This window comes from Danio rerio, chromosome 15 (genome assembly GCF_049306965.1).
Source record: "Danio rerio strain Tuebingen ecotype United States chromosome 15, GRCz12tu, whole genome shotgun sequence".
NCBI classification, from domain to species: Eukaryota; Metazoa; Chordata; class Actinopteri; order Cypriniformes; family Danionidae; genus Danio; species Danio rerio.
This window is the reverse complement of record NC_133190.1, coordinates 23,282,541-23,308,639: the sequence shown is the minus strand read 5'-3', so window position 1 is coordinate 23,308,639 and position 26,099 is coordinate 23,282,541. Positions and strand designations below refer to the sequence as shown.

The following is a 26,099-nucleotide window of genomic DNA, read 5'->3' as shown; positions in this document are numbered from 1 at the left end:
TATGAAGGGCCACGTGAGACATCAAACTAAAAGATTTATGGGGCTGAGACTGCAGACAGAGAGGAGAGATGAGACCTTCTCCAGTGTCACACTAGGGTCACATTTAGGCCCAGCCCACAAAAACACTGCTTTTCAAAACCACAGTTGTTTGGCCATTTATTCATTCACAATCAGTTCACAGAAAACCAAATATTTTTAGGTTAAACAGTCATTAAAACTTGTACAATAAAACTAAAATAACAAATGTTAATTGAAAAAATAATTAATTAAAAATATATTACAATTTAATTAAAATGTTATTACTCTATAGACACATTCAGAAAAATAACAATAAAAAAAGACATTCTAAATAAAAAAAATACTTAATAAAAAGTACAATAGTTATTTAATGAGAAAAAAAGCTGCTACTAGATACAATAAAATGTATTATTATTCAATCTCTTTCTATTATTCATTCTATTATCTTTTAATTGCTTTATTAAGCTGGGGTTGCCACTGCAGAATGAACCGCCAACTTATCCAGCATGTTTTACACAGCGGATGCCCATCACTGGGAAACATCCATACACACTCATTCACATACACTACGGACAATTTTAGCTTACCCAGTTCACCTGTTCACGTCTTTCAAATTGTGAGGGAAACAAGCACTTGGAGGAAACCCACGCCAACACAGGGAGAACATGCAAACTCCACACAGAAACATCAACTGACCCAGCTTATAATTATTATTATTATTATTAATTATAATATTTTCCCTGACCATGAGGCCAGAATAACAGAGGATCATATCAAATATATTCATAGAAACTTGTGAACATCACACTGATAAACATTGACCGCATTGACCCAACTGTTCTTGTAAGAGACTACATGTAACAGATCAACAGTAGATGGCGCTGTAATGGTGTGCAGCGTCTGAAATAAGACAAAAAAAAAATAAGAGGAAGAGTGACGAAAGAAAAGTAAGTTACTCCATCACAGAAGGTGGCGATATGCACCTTTAAAGTTGGTTCGCTACTCGCCATAAAACCACGAAGAAGAAGAAGAAGAAAAGTAAGTAGAATGGCAACCTGCTATAGTCACAAGGAGGCGAGAGAGTAAGAAATATATTAATGTTCTTTTCAAGATATAATTTTACTCTTCACAGTACATTTGAAATAAATATATTGAAGGCTATTAAGAATTCTCAATGTAATTTTCAAGTGTAAACTATTGTTCAAAGCGCTGCTGGACCAGTTTTATCGCGTGACACCTGTTACGTTTTTCAGCGGTGCATGACAGAATAGCTGAAAGGACCAATCAATGTCGTTTGTGGTTAGTAGGTAAAGAGGGGGATTTAATAGTTTTATAAAATTAATTGAGTCATTGTTGCAGTTTTCTTTCATGCACCACAGTTATTTTTAATGCTTGTATTTAAACGATGATACATTTTAGAGTACATATACCTGCAGCCAAACACAAAACGCCCTCAAATGTGAATTGTATCACTGGAGAATTCAGCCTTCTGATCCTCCAAGCGCCTCTGCTGGAGGAAATGTTTGCGTTTAAAGGATCTTCCCAAGATTTTTAAGTGAGCATGACGCAGATGATGTGAGGTTAATGTTCATATCTCAGCGTTCAGGTAACCTCTCTCGTTTAGAGTAAAATAAATTGTATATTCAGCAGCAGCATTGCACATTAATTCACAGCCTTACTGTTATCCTTATGATACGGTTCGGGTTGAAGGTTTCAGTCGTCAGATATTACGAATGCTATGCGCACAGAAATTACAATCAAAGTGAGCTTACTGTGTGACCACTAAACTAAACTTTACGGAACTCTTACTTCACTGAAAAGTGTTGTAATCACATCTCCAGCACATACATGTAAATGTAATGTAAAGGAAATGCAAAGTATTTTTACCTCGCATTTTTCTGCCTTTTTGTTCTTATTTTGGTTCTTTTTTATTTAATTTACTTATTTGTACAATTTTACCTTCTGTTTGGAGATGAAACATAGACACAAACCTAAATTGTGTTTACTTGTAGTTATCTTAAAAAACATATGAACCAAGAGAGTTTAAGTAAAGTTATTTTTTTATTTTTGATCTACAAAGACGTTTAGTATACAGTGGTAATACTGGAGTAAAGAAAAACATTCCCGAACGAATAAAGTATGACAATCACAGTCAACTACTAAAGTACCTCTATTAATTAGTAAAAGTGATGACGTTGAAAATTCATAGAAACAGCAAATGTTAGCTAAATCATAAACAAGCAAATGCTTCAAAGTGGCAAAGTACATGTTGCGAAATATGCTCGCTGAACTTACTTTGATATTTTTTTTGTTTGTTTCTATTTATATCTCACCCTAAGAATTAAGATTAACTCTTCACCTTTATTTTATTATCTTTCAGCTCATTGAATCACAGACCAGACTGACTCTTAATGATGTCTCGAGAGCAGCTTGCTGTTCAACAGGCCAGAAAGGCATTCTTGACCGGAAGATCCAAACCCCTGGACTACAGAGTCAAACAACTTAAAAACCTAAGCCGATTCATTAAAGAAAGAGCAGCAGACATCACTAATGCCCTGAGAAAAGACCTCTATAAGGTGAATCAAAATTGCCAGCTCTGCATATTCTGTTTGGATGATTAACTGGGTTGAACGTAATGTCTGTGTTTTTGTAGAGCGCAAACTCAACACAGTTGTTTGAGATCCTTGGCTTGGAGGGAGAGATCAATCTGGCTGTCAGCAAACTGGCTGAGTGGGCAGCACCTCGTCCTGTGAATAAAAACCTTCTGACCATCTCAGACGATGTGTTCCTACAGCCAGAGCCTCTTGGTGTTGTGCTCATCATTGGGGCGTGGAACTATCCAATAGCAGTTACCCTGCAACCTCTTGTTGGTGCCATTGCTGCAGGTGAAGCATAAACCTACCTTATGTTGACATTATTGTTAGAGTCGTGAGACTACAAGTTTAAAGAAATTAGTCCAAAAAGCGTCATTAAAGTCTGCAAGACATCCAAATTTACAATATTTATGTTGCTAGCACACATTGTTAGTCATATGGTGAACAATTAATCCAAACGTTCCAGTCAACTTAAAAAAAAAAACAGTTTGTTTTGCTAATTTGCATTTAATCAAAATCAAAATGTTTGCTTTAACTCTGGAATTAACTATTAGTTTGGTGAGTGTGAATGATGAGAGGAGTAGCTCAAAAATAAAACCCCAGCCCCAACTCAATATCCATTTGAGTTGAAAATAGCTGATCATACTGAAAAAAAGTCTGCAGCAACTTCCAGTTCATGTGAACGTTATAGCATCATATATTAGTTTATACGACCCATTTCAAGACAATATTCTAGTATACTGAAGAAAAATGTGTGTGTGTGTATGTGTATATATATATATATATATATATATATATATATATATATATATATATATATATATATATATATATATATATATATATATATATATATATATGTATGTATGTATGTATGTATATATATATATATGTGTGTGTGTGTGTGTGTGTGTGTGTGTGTGTGTGTGTGTGTGTATATATATATATATATATATATAGATTTTTTTTTTTTTTAATACAGACCTGCAAATTAGCTAACTTCTAGGTAATTAATGCTTAATACAAATTTAGTTTATTTATAATATTTTAACTTTTTTATTAGACAAACTTTAGAAAAGTCTTAATGCTAGTTAAAAGCACTTTATAGCAGTAATTGTGGCCAAAAATGATATCTGGCTTATAAAATTTGATATGTTATTTCAAATATAATAATGTCTTACTATCCATATTTTGTAGTTGTGATTGGAAAGTGTAAAAGTTCAAGCATTTGTAATGAAACATAACATAGCACTTATAGAGAAAGCACAGAACAATGTCAGATGAACTTAAATATTCATTATCAAATTCTGTTCTAATCAAAGGTATTTTATATTACCTATGAGAATTTTATTTATATAATTTTTTTTTATTTTACCTATTTTTTCAGCTATATTCCATGATCAGTTGTAGTTCCTTTTCCCCCAGATACATTTGTCATGTTACTCGTATTTTCTTGATTCATTTATACTTTTAGAGTCATTGAAAGCTAATTTTGAGCTAATGTCCCTGGACGTACTGTAACCTTAGGTCATTGTTGTATTATTACAGCATTTATTATTTACTTGTTGGATCCCAGAAAGAATGGGTTAGGGATTCAAATAAATAAACAAATAGTCATATTGAATGTGGAAAACATGATTTTAATATTAATGATTTTAATATCTAATATTCTCTTCATCATCATTTACTGAAATCTCTAATGTTGAATTCTGCAGGTAATGCTGTAGTGGTGAAGCCATCAGAAGTGAGCTCGCACACAGCCAGCGTTATGGAGCTCATGTCTCTCTATCTGGATTCTGTAAGAATTCATTCAGTGAAACTGATTATAAATTATTTTACCTGTTTAATTAATCTAAAGTAGTTCTTAATGTGTACAGGAGATGTATCAGGTGGTGACAGGAGGGGTTCCAGAGACTCAGGAGCTGCTGAAGCAGCGTTTTGACCACATCTTCTACACTGGAAACAGCACAGTGGGCAAACTGGTTATGGAAGCAGCTTCTCATCACCTCACACCAGTCACTTTAGAACTGGGTGGAAAAAGCCCCTGTTATATTGACAAGAACTGTGACATTAGAATTGCTTGCCGGTGAGTTTGCCATCATCAGCTTGAATCTAAATAAACACAGATCATTTGGGTTAAATGGTAATATTAATCAATCAATTTCATCAATATAATGCTGTCCATCATTGTTCTTAAATTCTCAGTCGGATTACTTGGGGAAAGTATTTGAACTGCGGTCAGACCTGCATTGCTCCTGATTACATCCTCTGTGAATCCAGCATCCAAGACAGAGTCATCGATGAGATCCAGAAATGCATCAAGGTGGGAATTTAGATGTAGTTTGACAAAGTGGACTTTTTGTCTTGATTAGGTTTATTTGCATGCAATTATTTTCCTCAGTCTTGAAGGTTGAAGTTTTTGGATTCTGAAAGCTTCATTTATGCATCTTATCTCTGTGTAAAGAGTATTTTTTTTTCCTCTTCCTATTATTTATATCTCATTAGCAGTTTTTCTGCAAAACAACAATTCATTCTGATATATAACAGGTAGAAGAACGTCCACACTTTTTACTTTATTACATGTATTGAACTTCAGCAGATGTGCCCAGTTAGGTTCTGAAATAAATAAAAGTCACCAAAATAATGTTACTGCCAGAGCTACAACGCAACATAATTGATATTCTTAAAGCCTGCAATGGCATGTATGTGTGAGGGTAGTGTTTATGTTTGTCCAAATCCTACATAATACGAATGCAAAAAGTAAGTAAAAAGTAATACGATTCTAGAAAATAAGCGCTGATCCTCCAGTTGTGCTGTAAAACAAACCCATTCTATCAACCACTGCGCCTGTGATCGGTTTTTCATTGGTTAAAATGTCTTGCATTTAACATGTCTTGCAAATTTTAGGGTTCATATGAACAGAACTCTTTTGGATTTGTTCCAGCTGAAGAGAAATGTATATTTACAACTAAATTGCTCTTTATTAAAACAATACTTGATTGCACACAAATATCACTAACATCTTGTATATTGACTTGCAGGAATTTTATACAATTGACCCTAAGACCTTTGAAGACTACGGACGGATTATCAATCGACGACATTTTAAGAGGATAATGGCACTTTTGGAGGGTAGCACAGTGGCTGTAGGAGGAGACTGTGATGAATCTGAGTGTTACATTGGTATGTATCCAAAGATTTACATTTATTAATTTAGCAGATGCTTTATCTAACCGACGCACATAATGTGTACTGTACATCAACAGAAAGGAAAGAGTCTGTATCCTATAGGCGGTTTGTCATGCCCACTAACATACACTGAACAAATTGTGCTTTGAACAAAATCTTCATTCATTACATTTCCTTAGGCTTAGTCTCTTTATTCATCAGGGGTCGCCACAACGGAATGAACCTCTAACTTATCCAACATATGTTTTACACAGCAGATGCCCTTCCAGCTGCAACCCAGTATTGGGAAACATCCATACACTCTCACATGCACATACATACACTACGACCAATTTATTATATTTTTATTCACCTGTAGCGAATGTTTTTGGACTTGTGGGGGAAACCAGAGCACCCGGAGGAAACTCACTAGAACACGGGGAGAACATGCAAACTCCACACAGTAATGCCTACTGACCCAGCCGGGCCTCGAAACCAGCACCCTTTTTTGCTGTGAGGTGACAGTGCTAACCACTGAGCCACTGTGTTGCCCTGAACCAACATTTTGAATTAAAAATGACTATAATTTGTTACTGCTCAATGTTTTAGTTATTTTTGAAGTATAATTTACCTTTGGTTCAAACTATACAATTTTATTTAAATAAAAATATGCATTGTGGTCAAGAAAAAAAAGACACAAAGTAAAGATATAGTTTATTATAGAGACACTAAACATATAGAGAGTAGAGAACTCTTTTTTTAATCTTTATCAAATTACCCAGATTAAACTATAATATTGCTCTAAGTGTCACACAAGTACAAAAAAACTCACATTAGAAATACATAAATACTAAAGGTTAAAACTATAAATGAGCAATATCACATGAGTAGCTGTGCGATACAGACATTTCGCACTGCTACGAGTGTGATTTTGCATTAACACAACAGTTCGATGGCATAATAAAAAGGAAAATCAAACACGAGACTCTAAAAACCCTTTTGTATGAGGAACTACTTTCTTCCACCATTCCTTCACATCTGCAGCTGACATCAGAACAGCAGAAGTCGCTGCTACTTCAACAATGTCACTTTAGAGCTAGTATTTGAAAGATTTTCTATTGTAAGGTCTAAAGTGATGACAAAACAGGTGATTTTACTCACATTTTAGGATTATAAGGCTGAACAGCATGAAACGCCATCAGTCTAGTGACATTACCCAGTATTTCACTGTTGCATTTAGGAGATCACAATAATTAACCCTGAAAAAAGTCAAAGCAACATAATCACTACCAGATTACTGTTGTGTTTATAGTAAGGAAAATGTGGGCGTAGTAAAACAGAAGGGTGAGAAGGCTGTACGAGTTCTGATATTGTAGAATATTGCATGGCTATTAGCTGGTCAGATTCGAGAATTGGACAGAACTGCTGTATAAATATTAATAAAAATAAATGTTCAAAACAAATTGATTAAACCAGGTTATAGTCCAAAAAAGATATATGTATATATATATATATATATATATATATATATATATATATATATATATATATATATATAATTTTTTTTCTTTTCTTTTTTTTTTACTTAACCCAATATAAAAATGGACTTTGAATGAAAGACACAGTGGTTTCACTTTTTTCAGTGTATGTGAACAAACTCAGAATTAGGTAGATATATTAAAGAGTTAAGTCAATCTGTTGTGCTGATTGACTATGAGTTGTTGTTTTCTCCCTTGTGTACTTCAGCTCCTACTGTTCTAAGAGACGTGAAGCCAGCATCAAAAGTGATGCAGGAAGAGATCTTTGGGCCAATTCTGCCTATCGTCACTGTCAATGGCTTAAAAGAAGCCATTGAGTTCATCAACGATCGAGAAAAGCCACTAGCTCTCTATGTCTTCTCTTCTAGTAAAAAGGTAGAGCGCTACATCATTTCCACCTCCATTCAAACAGCAATTTAACAACTTGCATTTTCTCACAGGTCATTAAACAGATGATATCAGAGACGTCTAGCGGTGCGCTCTTAGCCAATGACTGCATGGTGCATTTCACCCTAAGTGATTTGCCTTTTGGAGGGGTTGGTGAGTATTGTTCATTTTCATGGCTTTCTGATTCAGGAAAAGAACTGTCAGACAATGATTTGTTGTATTATTTTTACAGGGTATAGTGGAACCGGTCGTTACCATGGTAAATACAGTTTTGATCAGGTCAGTCACCTTCGCAGCTGTCTTATTAAGAAACTGAACATGGAGGCAGTGAATCAGATGCGCTACCCGCCCCATACAACTGAGAAGTTACGCTGGGCCCGTGTTCTTCTCTTGAAGCAAATAAATGTGACTCGGTGGCGTCAGATGGCACAGGTTGCTGTACTTGCAGCACTTGCCGCTTTTGTGGTGAAGGTGAGATTTTTCTTGGGTTACTCGTGTAAATGTACTTGGGTAAATGTATTAATTAGGATTTAAACATTTAATTAAAGATATGTAATAACACCTGCTAATTGATAAACTGTATATGAGCAGTTGCTTAAAGTAGTGTGTAAGCAAGTATTTTACAGTACTTTAAAAACTCATGTCTCTGTAAATGTTTTCAAACTAATATATTTCATTTACCAAAGTCACACAAGTGGCAATTTCACATCTGTCACATCCATAACAAAGCTTTTTCCTCACAAATGCAAAAATGTAAAGTAAAATACAATCAATAATTTTTTATCTATATGGAGCCAACTCTTATCCTTTTGATTAGTATTGTTTCTTTGGGGTTGTGCAGTTAAATTAATCGAATGTTGAAGTAAGTATGAATGAAGTATGTAGACTGGAAACTCGCTAACTTTTTTTAGTCTCATCCATAACAAGTTTATATTCCTCATTTAAAATATAAAAGTGTTTACAGCTTAATATTTTTCTGCTCCCATAACTCTGTTTAGTTGTTTTGCAAAATATAAACAAATGTTTCAATATAATGTTTACATATGCTTTGTCTGTATATTTATGTTTTGAATTTTTACTGCAAATGTCACGTCCATAACGCTGGAAATGCTCATTGATGGGTCAAAGATGAGATTAAATTTATTATATTGATTTTATTATTGAATGCATATTCAAAGTAAGCGTCTGTCTAAATCTGTCATATGATGTTTGTGTTACGTTAACTAACATATGTAAGAGTAAATGAGCGCACCAAATTATATATTAAATGATTAAGAACTTCTTGCTGACATAGAGGCAAAAGTAAGATTAAGCAGTATAAATTAAATATATATTATTATGTGTCATTAAATGATTCTTGTTGCAAATATACCTGAAAAGATTGTTTTCGTATAAAATGTATTCTTACACTGAATAACATTTCAGTATGTGTCCTCTATAAATCATAGTAAAAATGTTTAGTCTTTTTTTTTCTCAGACAAAGTGTAATAAAACAAGACCTATAATATTCGGAAAATAATAGCTAGAAGAAAGCTAGTTTATGCTTTTGTTTTGATGCTTGAAAACCCCTATTTTGACTTGCCCATATTATTAACCAGAATGTTTTAAATAACAAATAAAAATACAACATTATGAAGTATTGTTATTGTAAAAACTTACATTACTTAAACGTTCAAAACTTTTACATGATCCTTTAGAAGTTTTTTTTTTAATATGGTGTCAGTAGTTTGAAGTAGTACAGAAAGTCTCTGTCCCTGTGAAACAATCATCCCGCTGAATATGAAGTACGCTAAGAAAAGAGAAGATTGCAGCATATGGCAGAGTCATTTTAATAGCAGGTAGATTTGGAAAACAGAATGGGAAAATTTGAAGTTCATTGACCTTGTAATGTCTCTTTTATAGTTACAGGTTACATTGTAAAATATACATCTTTGCCCTTTAAACTGTAGATTACTCTTTTACAACTGTCGGATTTCTTATTTGATCATAAATTATGTGCCTTAAACCTACTCTAGGCCTGAAGTGTTTCTCATGAAATGACTTAATTTGTGTTTTTGTGCTTTGCAGAGGTTTTTGCGGTGACAAATGGAGACAAACATGAAGATTGTCTTTATTGACTCATCATCACCCATTATCTTAGAGGGCTGTTGATTTGCAATCAGCCTTTGCATATTAAATATGTTAATGTTTATCCAACACTAACTGAATACGGAGAAGATGGAGAGTCTTCACACCTTTTTAATCAGATGATATCAATTCATGTCTTTGTTACTGCACTTGATGTTCTGTTAACAAGAAATTTTACTCGTTTTTTAATAGGGGTGATACACATATTGGTGATGTTTAATAATAGCCTTGATTAAATGGTTAATAGCAAATGTTATGTAATTAAGTGAAAGTATAATATTGAGGGTTTGATATCATATCAAAGAGGTTAACATCTAAAAATAGTTCAAATAGATTATGTTCTCTTTAATGTTGAGGTGCTGTGCATTTGAATAAACGCCATCTGTGTTACACTTACTGTTGTGGCTCATTTTATTGATGATTTCCCTGGTAAGTATGCATGATTTTTCTTTAAGCTCAGCAAACAGTTTTGTGTTAAATAGACGTCTAATAGACATACAACTTGGCTAAAACAAGGCTAAACTTGGGCTGTCAGTGAAAATGTAATAGACATCTAAGAATAGCCAAAAACTGTCAAATGGACAGATAAGACAGACTTTATAAGTGTAGTCATTTCTATTTATTTGATGACTAGTTTTGGCTTATTCTTATTAGATTTTAACTGATTGCCCAAATTTAGCTTTGTTTTAGCCTAATAGACACCTATTAGACTTATTTTAAAAACAAAAGAATGCTTGCTGGGGGACGTGTTTTGTCCATGCGCCGCCCTTTGACGAACACATAAATGCGGCTCTTTTGCTCCGGGTCTCCGCTACGTCACCGCACCGGAGCCGTCACAAACACCCCAAACAGCGTTCCTCTGTTCTGAAAACAGTTACGAACTGTTTTATGTAAGTAACGTTACTAGAAAAGACATGAAGTGCGTTTATATGCTATTCGAAGGGCTGCGTGATGGATTACTAAATGTTTTGTTCATTTGCTGCGACTGCCTGAACGTAAACAAACGATGCTTCGGTCTCGTGAATGTTGTTGACATAATTGTCATAAATCTGCAGCAAGTTTTAACTAATTTCACCGCTAACATTTGTGATCAGCTTTACTTTTTAGTTTGAAGTCTAAAGGGATTTGTTGATGTTACATACACAAAGTTCAAACCTGTTGGGGGATAAAGAATAGGATAGGTTTTTAGATAGCCTAAAATGGGAATTGTAATGTTTTGAAGACACTGATTTCTCTTAGTCATTTTCTGCCTTTAATGTGTGACATGTTAAAACCATAAAATCAGAATAAAAAAACCTTCCAAATGTATTGGTTTTAAAGGTACAAATGTGATTGTTTATAATAAAAACATTGTGTACATGATTATTAGTGTTCTCAGCAACCCTGTTTGAAATTGTAGAGCCTATATAATTGTGTTTAATTGTATTGAATTTAATTGTCTTTAGGCAGTCACCTGACTACATCTGCTACGTTCATAACTGATCTGTCCCTTGTACAAAATTATCATAAACCCCATCAGAACAGATACATATGCTGAAAACACATGTAACTTAATACATTTGACCCGAATCATATTATGTAACTTGTCAAAAGCCGCTTTACAACGCATCGCTGAGTGATGCAATCTCAGCTTGCACCATAAAGGCTGCATCCAGATACTACTGGGAAAATGGGGCTACTGATCAAAATTTGCCAACTGCTAAGATGGTACACATTTGCATATATGATTATTGTAAACTGTCTCTTTTGAAAAGTAACTTTGATATTTATATAAAACAAAGCGTTCAAAGTGTTTTTGTACTGTTCTTCAGTCATTCATGAAACATGGACTGAACAGTGACCTTGGAATCTAGGAAATTGTAGGTTGTTTTCCAATTTTTAACTGCTGTATAATAAAAATGACTGCATTTACATTAATAGAGAAAACCAATAACACTTTATATATGGAAGCTGATAACTAATATTTATACTTCTCTTTGTGAAATCCTAAACCCTCTTTACTGCAGTGTGGATTATTGTCTATTGCCATCGCAATTTCACTTTATTATAACTTTTTTTATCCTGCTCATTCCTGAAGGAAATACCTAATTCAGACCTGTACAAATGGAGAAGCAGGTTGTAGATGGATTAAGGGAGGTCTTCCAGTCAGGCAGATCCAGACCCCTGCAGTACAGAAAACAGCAGCTTAGAGCTCTGCTCCGACTCATCACTGAACGCCATGCAGACATTGAACAAGCTCTAAAGCAAGACCTTAACAGGGTACGGAAGTGATCTTGACTTACCCAATTTTCACTAAAATGATACAAATACAAGTTTTTAATCCTTGTTTTGAATTTGCAAACAGAGTATGCATGGCACTTCACTCTTTGAGTTGATCGGCATTGAGAATGACATCAAGGTGGCAGAGCGTGAGATGACAGAGTGGGCAGCTCCTCGGCCTGTGAAGAAGAATCTCAACTCCGCACTTGATGATGTTTACGTAAAGCCTGAACCTTTAGGTGTTGTGTTGATTATCGGAACCTGGAACTATCCTTGGGCCATGATCTTTCAGCCCCTTGTTGGAGCTATTGCAGCTGGTAATGGAACTCTTTTAAAAATGCACATAAGAGAAGAATTCAATCTATATGAAAAGCTTTTTCAAACAAATAGGGTTGTAAATTGCACTTAATTTAGGCATGTTAATAGACATGGGCAAATCATTCCAGAGTGTAGGAGCAGCTATACTGTATAGAAAGGGCACAGTCCCATCTGGTCCTATCTGACACAGTTCCATTTGACTAAGCGCTCATCTAATCCATCTGAATTTCTTTTCGGTAGCAGATAAACCTGGGTGTCACCCACATAACAAAGGATTTGCAACACATGTAAAGTCACAAGTTATAAAATGTCATTTAATGGAGTTCTTGTTTGCTGTGATGGTGTAGACAGGAGTTTGGTCTCGCTCTCGCATCTATTCATTTTAGAACTGCTTTAAAATGTAATTTAAGACAGTCCAACAGTTAATTTACAAACAACACAATTTAGACAGGATTTGATCATATATTTTGGGATTTTTTTGGTAAATAAAAGACTGATAAATTAATGATAGCAGATTTTTTTTTAAAAAAAGTTCAACAAATTTCAAACTATAGATTTAAAATCTATTTATATGGAGTGCAGGTAGGTGAAGTAGAGAAAACCTGCATTAGTTCAGCCGCCAAAAACTGCTCTAAAATTCCTTTTGATAATAAAAATTGCTTGTGGGGAAAATTTAGTTTAAACAAACACTGTGTATGAGTACATTTCAAAATAATTCAAAGTGGAACCTGGAGTTTAGGTGAAACACCTGAAACTTTGTTGGATGAATCCATTTCAAAAGAGTTGCCTGAACAAATATAGATTTACAGAGGACTTTAGAAGCATTTGTTTATTCAGCCCTATTAATACCTGATATGAGCAGAATCCTGAAACATCTCTGACCAACATGTTATACAAGTTTACTAGCACATGACTTGAATGTATGTATTTTGGTTCATTTAGAAATGTCAGTTCTCAAATAGCAAACCAATGTGTTACATACCGAAGAAAGATTAGCTAAATCTGATGTCTCAGTTTTGATTTCTTGTTGATTTTAACCTCTTGTAGCTCATTAAGAAGCACCACCAGCACCAATTGATCTCTTAACACAACTCTGTTTTTCACTTCCTCTTGTTGATTAGGAAATGCGGCTGTGGTGAAGCCATCAGAGCTGAGTGAGCACTCTTCTAGACTAATGAAAGAGCTGCTTCCTCTCTATCTGGATAAGGTGCATAGATTTGTTTTTATAATTCAGTCTAATGCTGCTTGTACTATGAGACAGCTTGGATGAATGTTTGAATCATTTTAGGAGATGTATCAGGTGGTGACAGGAGGGGTTCCAGAGACCCAGGAGCTGCTGAAGCAGCGTTTTGACCACATCTTCTACACTGGAAGCAGCACAGTGGGCAAACTGGTTATGGAAGCAGCTTCTCGTCACCTCACACCAGTCACTTTAGAACTGGGTGGAAAAAGCCCCTGTTATATTGACAAGAACTGTGACATTGCTGTGGCGTGCCGGTAGTGTACAGGTTTTTTGTTAAAGCTATAGTGAAATCAAAAATGAAAAGTCTGTCATCATTCATTCCTCTGTATTATTTATGTTCCTGTAATGCAGGTCAAAGGGGTCTAGATATATTTTGGGCCATACTAACTTGCAGTAAATGGAAAAAAAATTGATGATGAGTAAATGATTACAGAATTCTCATTTTGATCTCTTTAGATATATATAAATTGTTGAGAAACATAATCATTTGGAAACTTTCCAAATGTTCACCTTTTATATCAGACGAATAACCTGGGGAAAGTTTGCAAACTGTGGCCAGACATGCATTGCCCCTGACTACATTCTGTGTGAGCCAAGCATCCAGGACAGGATAGTTGAAGAAATTCAGAAGACACTTCTGGTGTGTAATTGTTTTATATTTAATTGTAATCCATTCTCAATTCTGGTTGTTAAGTGTGACTTAAAATCTCAACCAATTTCAGGAGTTCTACCAGACGGACCCTAAAAGCTCTCCAGATTATTGCAGAATCATTAACACACGTCACTTTGACAGAGTATTGGCTCTGATGAATGAATGCACCATTGCTTTGGGAGGAGAAAATGATCGCTCACAGTGTTACATAGGTAAAGGCAACTTTTGTTGGCACTGATAAAAAATGTTTCATTGGGTGAGTTTGGTAAAGTATAAACAAGCTGCTTATTTATATATCTCCCACTAGCTCCTACAGTCCTGAAAGATGTTTTGCCCCATTTCAAAATCATGCAAGAAGAAATCTTTGGACCCCTGCTGCCCATTGTGACTGTTAATGGCTTGAGTGAGGCCATAAATTTTATCAATGCTAGAGAAAAGCCTTTAGCTCTCTATGTTTTCTCCTCTGATAAAACGGTATTGTTTCTTTTTGCAATGTTTTTAGATAGTAGAAAAGAACATTTCAGGTCAATTTCAATAAGTCAACCATTTGTTTCATTTAGGTGATAAAGAGAATGTTAAAAGAAACCACCAGTGGAGGAGTGACTGTTAATGATGTCCTTATGCATTACACTGTTGATACTTTACCTTTTGGAGGCGTGGGTAAGTCGGACAACAAGCAACCGTTCAATAAATCTTAAAAGTATGCACACACATATATAGTTGAAGTCAGAATTATTAGCCCCCCCTGAATTATTAGACCCCGTTTATTTTTTTTCCCCAATTTCTATTAGAATGTAGAATTTCTAAACGGATTTCTAAACATTATAGTTTTAATAACTCATCTCTAATAACTGATTTATTTTATCTTTGCCATGATGACTGTAAATAACATTTTGCTAGATATTTTTCAAGACACTTCTATACAGCTTAAAGTGATATTTAAAGGTTAACTAGATTAATTATGTTAACTAGGCAGGTTAGGATAATTAGGCAAGCTATTGTATAATGATGGCTTGTTCTCTAGACTATTTAAAAAAGATATAGCTTAAAGAGGCTAATAGTTTTGTCCTTAATTTTTTTCTTATTTAAAACTGCTTTTATTTTAACCAAAATAAAACAAATAAGACTTTCACCAGAAGAAAAAAAAATTATCAGACACACTTTGAAAATGTTCTTACTCTGTCAAACATCATTTGGGAAATATTTAAAAAAGGAAAATAATTCAAAGGATTTATTACCAAAAATATTTAACTTCTTTACACTGTGCACACGTATTTGCACTAACTGCATTTTGCCAAGTGTAAAGTTTAGTGAAGGCGGATTATGTATAGTGTGGGGGTTTTCAGGGGTTGGGCCTGGCTCCTTAAATTAAAGTGAAAGGAACTCTTAATGCTCCAGTGTACCGAGACGTTTGGACAATTGCATGCTTTGACTTTAGGAAGATTGGGATTCCTGTTCATTCTTGCACATCAGTGTACAAAGCAGGGTCTGCAATAACATGGGTGTGCAAAATTTGGTGTGGAAAAACTTTACTGGCCTCCGCAGTCCTGACCTTAACCCAACTGAATATATTTGGGATGAATTAAAGTGGAGACTACAAGCAAGGCCTTCTTGTCCAAAATTAGTGACCGACCTCACAAATGTTCTTTTAGAAGAATGCTCAAAATTCGTATAAACACATTGTGGAAAGCCTCTTCAGAAGAACTGAAGCTGTTAAAGCTGTGAGGGGTAGACCAACTCCATATTAAACCCCACGGATTAGGATTTGGGATGTCATTAAAGTTTATGTGCATATAAAGCTAAATGTTCCAAAACCTTTTTCTCTTAAGATTATATTAAACTGTCAAAAAATTCTGTAAAAATATATAAATATAAAAATGAAAAAAATATTGTATTGGCATTGTAATAAAGTTTATAAGAATGTAATGTTTTAATAGGAAATCATGATATGCATACACTAAATATTGTATTAATTGCTAAATAATAGTAAAGGTGAATTTATTTAGTATTTCAAACTCTTAAATCATCCACAGAAACAAACAGAATTATACAGATATGAATGTTTCTCCTAATACTCTTTTGCTCTTTCTCTGCAAGGAAACAGTGGAATGGGCAGATATCATGGGAAACACACGTTTGACCAGCTGAGCCACCATCGTGCCTGCCTCATCAAGTCTTTTGCTATGGAGAGTTTGAACGATGCCCGTTACCCTCCACTAACAACAGCCCGTCTGCGCAAGGCCAAGTTTTTTATGGGGCATCGCATGTGTAGCTGTAATGGCATGTGTGTTTGGGCTGTCATCGCCACCGTACTTGCAATTGGCCTGCTTGTTGGACTATTAGTTGTGCTGATATAGGTAAAAGATTTTATTGTATTTACTATCACATTGTAGAAATAGTTTCAAGGGTTGATTTTGTGTTTGCACTATGCTCACATTTTATTACAGTCTCAGGAGGATGGCAAACCCTAGAGCATTTTAGGGAAGAAAGTCTGAACATTGACTCGCCCTCAGGCCATCTAATGTTGTTGATGTTTTTCTTCATCGAATATTTTTTGATGAAACAGTGCTCCTGAGTGATTCATAAAATCAACTGCTATTGCCGTTATTATTATTATTATTTTTACTTTTAAAGAGCTCAGCTGTTGACCTGACTTTTCTGAATAGCCAAGGATCTGTTTTAGCTGAAATCTTCATCAATTTCGTAAAGGCATTATACAGTATTTTTGGGTACAGTAACATGAAGTGTTTATATTTGTGTGAGTTATTTCTTTAAGATAAATTTATGTTCCTATACTGTAAAACGCGATTAGTACAATTAAAGCAAAACTGGTGAGGAAACCGATTGCAGCAAACCATTTAAGTTTTGAAACAATATGGTTTGAGTTCTGTAAACTATATGACTATGACAATATATAGAGTCATATACACATTTTACATTTACATTACATTTGAGTTAATAATCTGTGTTGAGTATTAACAACTTAAACATTTTAAGTTCAGTTATCAAATTGCTATAAGTTCAAAAAATTAAGTCCAAACAACTATATGCTCAGATGGTTTGGTATTGCTCCTAGTTTTAGAGTTATGTTGACACAAAAATATAATTATGTCATTCATAACTCATTCGTAGGGCCAAACAGAATCTGCAGAATATTTTTTGCTATTTCTGTGGAGAATTTTGTTAAAAATCTGCACATTTATGCTAAATGATTTTGAGACTATCATAGCTAAAAAATGTATATATGAAGTAAGAAAAAAAACATTTTCAATTTTCATTTATTGTTAACAATGCAAATCCAATCAGATCCACTTTATTTGGTAAACATAGCAAGTCTCTTATAATATATCTACTTAAAGACTGAAAATATTACTTTACAAACTGTATTGTGAATGAATCATGTCAACATTGTCATGTTTGTCAATATATAAATGAAATTATTTTAAATCAGAAAAATATACATGTACACACATTTATTCAAGTAAATAAACAGAGTCAATGATGGGCTAAAAATCTGCGGAAGTCTACGCGCACCGATTCCGTGTGGACCTACCCATTCGTTTTGAGTTCTGCTTAAAATAATCCATTTATATGTTTCGTAAAGTAACATTTAAAAAAAAAAAGTATAAGTTTAACTTATTTAAGCCTTTGATGCACAAGCTATAAAATAGAAATAGAAAAAATAAACTTAGAGGGATCACTTTAGACCCAAGTAGTGCATCAAAGGGTTAATTTAGTAAATTTTGACTCTTAGGTTTTACAGAAAACAAAGAACATCATCAGAGTACTAACAATGTAATGGCTATACTAGATTGAATTATTTTTATTTAGTTTTGTTATTTCATATTTATGCATTTTATAAATACAGTAATGGTTTTCCAGTTTGTTGAGAAAAGCCATGTGATTGAACTGTCATGGTTTGTCTGTTTGGTTAATGAGTATTTCTCAAAAGGCCACTGTTTGGATCAAGCTTTGTTTAATAACTGAAATTTCCCATTGCTCTAACAACGAATGATTGTTCATAATCAGTGTTCCTTCACTTCTACAGCAGACTCCTATCTGAAGCAACAGATCTACTGGATACACTGCTGTTCTTTATATTTGCTGCTGTCTTTTGATATGATATAGTATTTTTGGATCATATATTTGTATAAATATTGAGTATTTAGATCGTTCTTATGATCCATCTGTAAGAGCTTATGTGTTTAAACCACTAGATGATAAAACTGCAGCATGCATTTATAATAAATTATTGCTTGTTGGTGTAGACGCTAATATACTGTAGCTATGGTTATGTATGACTATCTCATATGTATAGATATAGATATAGTTATCATTCTTAGTGACATTTTTAATTAGCTAAAAACTAAATTTATTATTTAAAAATATAGATCACTAATACTTATTTATACACTGTTTTTTGCTCATGTAGAGAATTTGAGAGGAACTACTGAACTGTGCAGAATCTGCAGATTTGGTTGTTTAAATGGACAAGTTAGCATTATATGTGGTATGTAGCAGTACAATGCTAGCATTGTTCTCTGTTGCTCCTATTGTTCTCCAGCTTATCCTCTTTATATGGTGGACTTTTTAGAAAGCTTAATCTCAGGAGCTTGCAAATTCTTGCTACTTTAAAATAATGCCAGTAAAGACAAGAATGTTTTTGTATCTTAACAGTGTTAATCAAAGTTAATCAGTGATGTTTTTAGTGGAATAAATCTACTAGGTTTTAAGGCAAAAATGCCAATGTAACTTGAACTTAAATGTGATTTTTAGGCTTAAAATGATATTTCTTATTTTTCATTTTTAATGTAATAAAGAGTCTGTCCAATTATTTACAATATACTCTATTAGAGTATTTGATGTTTTTTTATATCTTGTGAGTATTTTATTAATTACAGTACGTGTTAATGTTAATCATACTGACTTGTGCTAGATTTCAGAGACTTTTTTATTCAGAGAATGTTTTGATACTTTAAAGCCTTTTTCCTTGATACATCTACAATGCTGTAGTGTACAGCCCTCAGTATTCAGCAGATGGCGCTCTCTTACAATTTTACATCTCACAAAATCTGTCTGTTCCTTCCAATGACTGTTTAAAATAGGCTCCTTCATGTTAAAATTCAATTAAAACAAATCTACAAATCAAAGCCTTTTCAAGTAGTCTTATTGTTGATTGCTGCTACTCCACGCGCTTCCTTTTTAAATAATGTATATTCTTAGTTGAGGCCAATTGTAAAACACTTCTCAGACAGTAAATTGAATAACAATCTCCATTTAAAAAGCTGTGTTGAACAAACTTAATTTGACCGTTGTGCAAGTGCGAAAGCGTTTTGGTGTTTCCCAGTAGCCTGGAAGGGCATGCGTTATAAGTTGGCGGTCCATTATCCGTTTTGACGACACCTGCTTTAACAATTTGCCCTAAATTTAAACATTGATGCAAACCTATGTTCCTCGAGTTTGGTTAGACATTCCTCAGGCAGGTGTCTGTCAAAACAACAGCATACTGTACATTCCACAATGTGTCCATATTTTTACATTTGCTGTTATACAATCTATGTCAATTACAGCTAGTAAATATTTATATGACACAGCCGAGAGCATCTGTCAAGATTCAATACTGAGTACAGATAAACAGGATGCTAAGGAATTGTACAAAATTTTGGGTATTTTTTCAGAAATCAAATCTGTTATTGCTGTTTAGAAATGTGAAGATTAACAAAATAACGCATAATTGATAGTGTAACAGTAGATTTACAGTGAATGATTTGACGCATGCCTGAGGAGGTATTCACTGACAGATGTTTGATTGTAGGAGATCATCAAATCATCGCTGCTAGTATGCATTCCTACATGACGGTTCCAATAGTGAGTTTTGGGAAATTTCAAATGGGAGTCAGTACTGCAGTGCACATGCTGATGAACTTGGAAGTGAACTCGGTTCAACTGCCATCACTTTAGGATGTCGAAGCAAGCCACTGGAAGAAGGCTATACTGAGTAAACTGCAGGTATGTCGCTTTTTCCAAGTTAATAGTTAAACAATAATTTATATTAACATTTCAATGGTATGATTAATTGTTGATGGTGTGGTCACGCAATGCTAATGAAGTTATTAACATTTTCCGGTGAAAAGTCTCACAAACATTCTGGAATGAAGCCTGCTCTCATATCCGGATGCACGCATGTGTGTAAACTAATTCCCTCATGAACTGATGATGCTTGTTTACACCTTTTTAATGTAAGTTTCAGCCAGTATTGGAGATTACTTTGGAAGTGTAATATAGGTTACATATGACACATTATCACACTTTAGAATAGCAGTACATGAATATTGATGTGTTAATGTGTAAACTAAACATTACTTTATTATGAACTAATGATGAGTTAATGTCTGCGCTAATCATGATCTAACTTTAACTACAATATGAGTCACATGAGTTCATGTGTAATTAACGTCTACCTTCATTACTTGTTAGTACACAACTGTTGGTTATTTATTGTATTTGTTATCATATTAGTTTATGCTTAATTTAACCATCAAGAACTCATATGTTAATGTATAATTATATCATGACTTTACTTGAAGGAGTACATCATCATTAACCCATTTTTAGCTACTCATAAACTTCTTATGCACATCTGTCTATTGCGTTTAAACTGAATAACAAAAGAAAAGTGTCTTGTCGACATCAACATGAACAGTTTAAACACAGACTTCATGAATAGTTAAGAATTGGTTAATGGTGATGTGCCCCTCCCAAGTAAAGTCATGACACATGACACACTAGGATAGGATAATAGGATAGGATAAACTTTATTTGTCTCCGAGAGGAAATTTGTCTTGGGCAAAAAAGTGGTACAATGTTGCTCTAAGCAGACAATAAAATTAATAAAACAAACATAACAGTTAAGAACATACATTGTTTACAAAATAAGACCAAATATAAATATGTAAATATGAAAGGTGCTAATATACTACAGGTGCATTGTTCTTGAGTTCAACAGTTTTATCGAGGTAGGAACAAACAAGCTTTAATCAATTGGTTTTACACATTGACATTCTCAGTCTTTTCCTTGATGGTAACAGCTGATATTCACTGAAAAGAGGATTTTTGGAATTAGCACAAATATTTATTGCTTTTTTCATGACTGCGCCTGTTCATATAGAGTCTGTATGGGCTCAAATTGTTTTATTCCTATGATTTTCATACCTGTTTTTTTTTTAAATATGAACCAACTTATTTTTCAATTAAACAGACAGATTTCCAAAGCAGACTGTGTTTCCATAGCGAACAAGACTTTCTAAAATAGCTCTGTAAAAACTAAGCAAGATATTGCTACCCACCCCAAACAATCTCAGCCTTCTTAAAAAATTAAGCCTCTGTTGTAGTTGTGTGTGCACAAGCTGTCAATGTGTGTTCTCCAACAAAATGCAGCAGCACGAGTGGTCTTTAATGAACCTAAAAGAGCACATGTCACTCCGCTACTCATTCGTTTGCACTGGGTGCCAGTTGCTGCTCGCATCAAATTCAAAGCACTGATGTTTGCTTACAAAGCGATTTATGGCTGCGCCCCTTCTTATCTGCTCTCACTTCTGCAGATTTATAGGCCCTCCAGAAACTTGCGTTCTGTAAATGAACGTCGCCTCGTGGTTCCATCCCAAAGAGGGAAAAAACGCTTTCCCGAACGCTCACGCTCAATCTGCCCAGTTGGTGGAATGAACTCTCTAACTGCATCAGAACGGCAGTCACTCGCTGTCTTCAAAAAGCGACTAAAAACTCAACTATTTAGTCTCCACTTTCCTTACTAATATGCAATTCCCTCTTTGACTTCTCCACTAACTACAAAAAAATAAATAAATAAATAAATAAATAAATTACTAATATTTTGCTTCTTACACTGTCCTTACACACCTGAAACTTGCCTACAGCACTTATTCATTGTTGCTCTTATAGTTATGTAAATTGCTTCCTTGTCCACATTTGTAAGTCGCTTTGGATAAAAGCGTCTGCTAAATGACTAATTGTAATGTAAATGTAAAAAACACTGTCCATATAGAACCCCAGGTATCTGTATGTAACTTGCTGTATCACTGTGTCTTTAATGATCACAGGCCTATATGTTCAGATACACTTCTTGGGTCAAGGACCATTTCTTGTGTCTTTTTTACATTTAACACAAGACAGTTCTTATCACACCACTGAATGAAAGTATCAATTTCACTGTGATGATAGGTCCATACATTAACAGCTCATGAGTTTATGTTGGTTACATTTGGCTTAAATGTTAATGTTAATTAATACATTAATTAACAACATGTACTAACATGTAATTGCAGAGCCCCTATTTTGTGTTTTTGAAAATGACCTTCCATGCAGTGTGTAACAGCTCTAAGTGAATGAAAACATCCAGCTGAGATTTAAATCTAAAAGTGCAGCATGTTTAAAACTACTGATTCCTTAGCGAAATATTTGACTCAGAGTCATATAAACGAATCGAGTTGGGCTCAGATCTTTTGTTTGATCGCACTGACGTCAATGCGGTGCATCCCCAAATATGTAGTTCCAGTTCTGTTAAAATGCGCATGCACTTTCCCTCCACACACCAGCGGGGGATCATGGGACTGATCATGACGCGAAGACGACGATCACTGACAGATGGAGATTCAGCTGCAGGGAAATAAAGTGTTAAAGTTCATTTTCACAACAATACCACAGTATAGCTAACCTAGTGCTGTGTTTGTTCCTGTCATTCTACTGATTTTTGATACAATAACCTACACTGTAACGAGGGATTTGTCGGCCGTTTGCTATTGAGGGAGAGGAAGAGACTACGGGACTTGATCAGTTACTTTTACAGTTCAAATGGACCAGTTTCTTTTTCCTCCGAATCATAACATGTACAATTGAAGTCAGAATTATTAGCCCCCCCTTAATTATTAGCGCCCCTGTTTATTTATTTCACCAATTTCTGTTTAATGGAGGGAAGATTGTTTCAGCACATTTCTAAGCATAATAGTTTTGAAAACTTATTTCTAATAACGGATTTATTTTATCTTTGCCATGATGACAGTAAATAATATTTTACTAGATATTTTTCAAGACACTTCTATACAGCTTAAAGTGACATTTAAAGGCTAAACTAGGTTAATAAGGTTATTTAGGCAGGTTAGGGTAATTAGGCAAGTTATTGTATAATGATGGATTGTTCTGTAGATTATCGACAAAAAAATTAGCTTAAAGGGGCTAATAATTTTGTCCAAAAAAAGTTTTTTTAAAAATGAATAACTGCTTTTATTCTAGCCGAAATAAAACAAATAAGACTTTCTCCAGAAGAAAAAATATTGTCAGACATACTGTGAAAATTTCCTTGCTCTGTTAAAAATAATTTGGGAATTATTTAAAAAAATCAAATCAAATCAAAAGGGGGCTAGTAATTCTGACTTCAACCGTAAGTGTCATTAAAATTGTTGCCTCGTTTTGTGTAGTTTGCAAAATATGTGTTTAATCATGTGTTTTATGTTGTAATCACGTATCTATTATAGATCAGTGCTTGTACTGTATCTCTCAGGTTAAATCTGTCTGGGGCTGTTCACATAGTGCGTCCAAAACCACGTTAAAAACATGATTCGTGCTTCTTCCTTTATTGATTTTAAGTGGGTTTCTGAGCTGGTGATCCACTGCCTTTGCTATGGCCACCATCAGCCTTTCCTTCACATTAGCGCATGCATTAACTCATCACTAATTCATAATAAAGTAATATTTAGTTTACATATTAACACATCATTATTCTTGTACTGTTATTGTAAAGTATTACCAATTATCCTATTTAAAAAGCAATAAGTACTAGACTATATTTCTCTGTTACTTTAAACAAGTTTTGTAACTGATACTTTTTGTTTATCTTTCTGTTTAGATTGTGTTTTCTGCTGTTATAATACCAGACAGATAATCCTCAAACCGCAAGAGGATTCAAAATAATCCTTAAAAATACTTTAAAGGGACAGTTCACCCAAAATTTTCAATTCTTTCATCATTTACTTCACTTGTTAAAAACCTGTTTGTGTTTCTTTCTTCTGTTGAACACAAAAGAAGATATTTCCATATATATTTTTCCTACTATGGAAGTCAGTGGGTGCCAGTAAATAACATTTTCCAAAATATCTTCTTTTGTGTTCAACAGAAATGTACAAAGGTTTAAAACTTCATGATGGAGAGTAAGTGATAAGGTAATGTTAATGTTTTGGGTGAACTATCTCTTTATTTGCAAAATTCAAGCAAGAGAAACAATCAAAAGCATCAGAATTACATGTCATTTCCTTTAACTTTTAACTCATAATTAACTTTAAAGTCAGTTTTACCTTTTTATGTCAAGATTTCAACACTTTATTTCATAATTATTACCTTGATTATGATTATAAAATGCAATGGCAAATCAAAATCCTCTTCTAGACACTATTTTTCAGCTGTTGAGTCTCCTCTGATTCAGTATTGCTTTCTGTCATCTCTCCTCTCATCTCGATTGTGTAAAAAAGAAAAAGAAAGAGAAATTGAAGGCAAATCTCTCCTCAGTCTCACGGCTCCAGTGTTTCAGTTTCCATGGAAACACATTAACCCCTAACCCTGGCATGTTAGGTGGCTATGAATGTGAGCACTAAGTGACTGCTCCTCCCACGCCATGCCCGCTTTTTTCCATTCACGCCGTTCAAACATACTTTTACCCTCTGTGTTTGCTTTCTCGTTCATACCAAATGACTAATTGACTGACCCTAAATGTAAAATCTTGTAAATGTAACATTTTCATCGCACAATGTCAGCTGACCCTTGACATCTCAGATATTGCATATGCTTCTCAGCAGGTTCTACACTGGACATTATGTTCATGTAAAAAATGATGCAGAGACATAATAACATAATATCCATTTATGTTAATTGCATATAAATTTGGCATGAAAAGAAGTTGTGATTTTTATGTCTTCAGCATAGTAAAGTCAGAATTATTAGATTTATTTCTTTTTAAAATATTTCCCAAATGATGTTTAACAGAGCAAGGAAATTTTCTCAGGATGTCTGATAATATTTAAGTCTTATTTGTTTTATTTCGGATAGAATAAAAGCAGTTTTTAATTTTGTAAAAAACATTTTAAGATAAAAATTATTAGCCCCTTTAAGCTATATATTTTTTCGATAGTCTACAGAACAAACTATCGTTTTACAATAACTTGCCTAATTACCCTAACTTGCCTAGGTAACCTAATTAACCTAGTTAAGCCATTAAATGTCACTTTAAGCTGTGTAGACGTGTCTTGAAAAATTTCTAGTCAAATTTTATTTACTGTCATCATGGCAAAGATAAAATAAATCAGTTATTAGAAACGAGTTATTAAAACTATTCTGTTTAGAAATATCTTGAAAAAAATCTTCTCTCTGCTAAACAGAAATTGTGGAAACATAAGCAGGGGTGGTCTAATAATTCATGGGTCTTTTAATTCTAACTTCAACTGTATGTTCTTCTTTAGTGAAAAAAAAGTTTGGCAGATCTTGAGTTTGTCCAGTGGGAGTTGATTGAATGATTAGATTAAGATCAGGTTGCCCTGCCTTAACACTAATAAACATGTTAACTTACAGAGTGTTTACGATTTTTTTTTGCAGCTAAAACCATTTTTATTATTTTCTTTTTATTTTGGCAGTACGATTAAGCTATAGCTGCATTTTGTATGCCTGAAAATTCATACATTTAAAAAATGGCATTAAAGTCCTTTTTTAAAACTATATATGTATTTATGTAGCCAATG

At 34.0% G+C, this 26,099-nt stretch overlaps 2 protein-coding genes and 1 long non-coding RNA gene across 9 annotated transcripts; 2 read left to right on the top strand and 1 right to left on the bottom strand.

Moving 5' to 3' along the window:
* Positions 1–1,034: 1,034 nt before the first annotated feature.
* aldh3a2a (aldehyde dehydrogenase 3 family, member A2a) lies at positions 1,035–10,228 on the top strand. 3 transcript variants are annotated; one of them, XM_073922752.1, is made up of 11 exons: positions 1,035–1,100; positions 2,399–2,594; positions 2,672–2,903; positions 4,328–4,410; positions 4,490–4,698; positions 4,818–4,935; positions 5,654–5,795; positions 7,527–7,693; positions 7,759–7,858; positions 7,938–8,176; positions 9,773–10,224. In XM_073922752.1, the coding sequence occupies exons 2-11, from the start codon at positions 2,430–2,432 to the stop codon at positions 9,785–9,787; spliced, it is 1,470 nt and encodes a 489-aa protein (XP_073778853.1). In that variant the 5' UTR covers positions 1,035–1,100; positions 2,399–2,429; the 3' UTR covers positions 9,788–10,224.
* A 414-nt stretch (positions 10,229–10,642) lies between these two features.
* Positions 10,643–22,150, top strand: aldh3a1 (aldehyde dehydrogenase 3 family, member A1). 5 transcript variants are annotated; one of them, XR_012390816.1, is made up of 12 exons: positions 10,643–10,722; positions 11,926–12,091; positions 12,177–12,408; positions 13,531–13,616; positions 13,698–13,906; positions 14,175–14,292; positions 14,375–14,516; positions 14,612–14,778; positions 14,865–14,964; positions 16,402–16,661; positions 20,120–20,172; positions 20,266–22,150. XR_012390816.1 is itself a non-coding variant. In XM_073923606.1 (11 exons), the coding sequence occupies exons 2-10, from the start codon at positions 11,936–11,938 to the stop codon at positions 16,659–16,661; spliced, it is 1,470 nt and encodes a 489-aa protein (XP_073779707.1). In that variant the 5' UTR covers positions 10,643–10,722; positions 11,926–11,935; the 3' UTR covers positions 20,120–22,150. The 5 variants fall into 5 exon arrangements, 4 of the variants coding, with proteins under 4 accessions (XP_073779707.1, XP_073779706.1, XP_005157598.3 ...); XM_073923606.1 differs by having other exon boundaries at positions 20,120–22,150; XM_073923605.1 differs by having other exon boundaries at positions 11,910–12,091; positions 20,120–22,150.
* On the bottom strand, positions 17,922–23,609 carry LOC141377827 (uncharacterized). The gene is made up of 2 exons (XR_012390817.1): positions 21,517–23,609; positions 17,922–21,127 (listed from the first exon to the last, which is right to left on the bottom strand). It is a non-coding gene; the product is annotated as an uncharacterized lncRNA (long non-coding RNA).
* Positions 23,610–26,099: the final 2,490 nt, after the last annotated feature.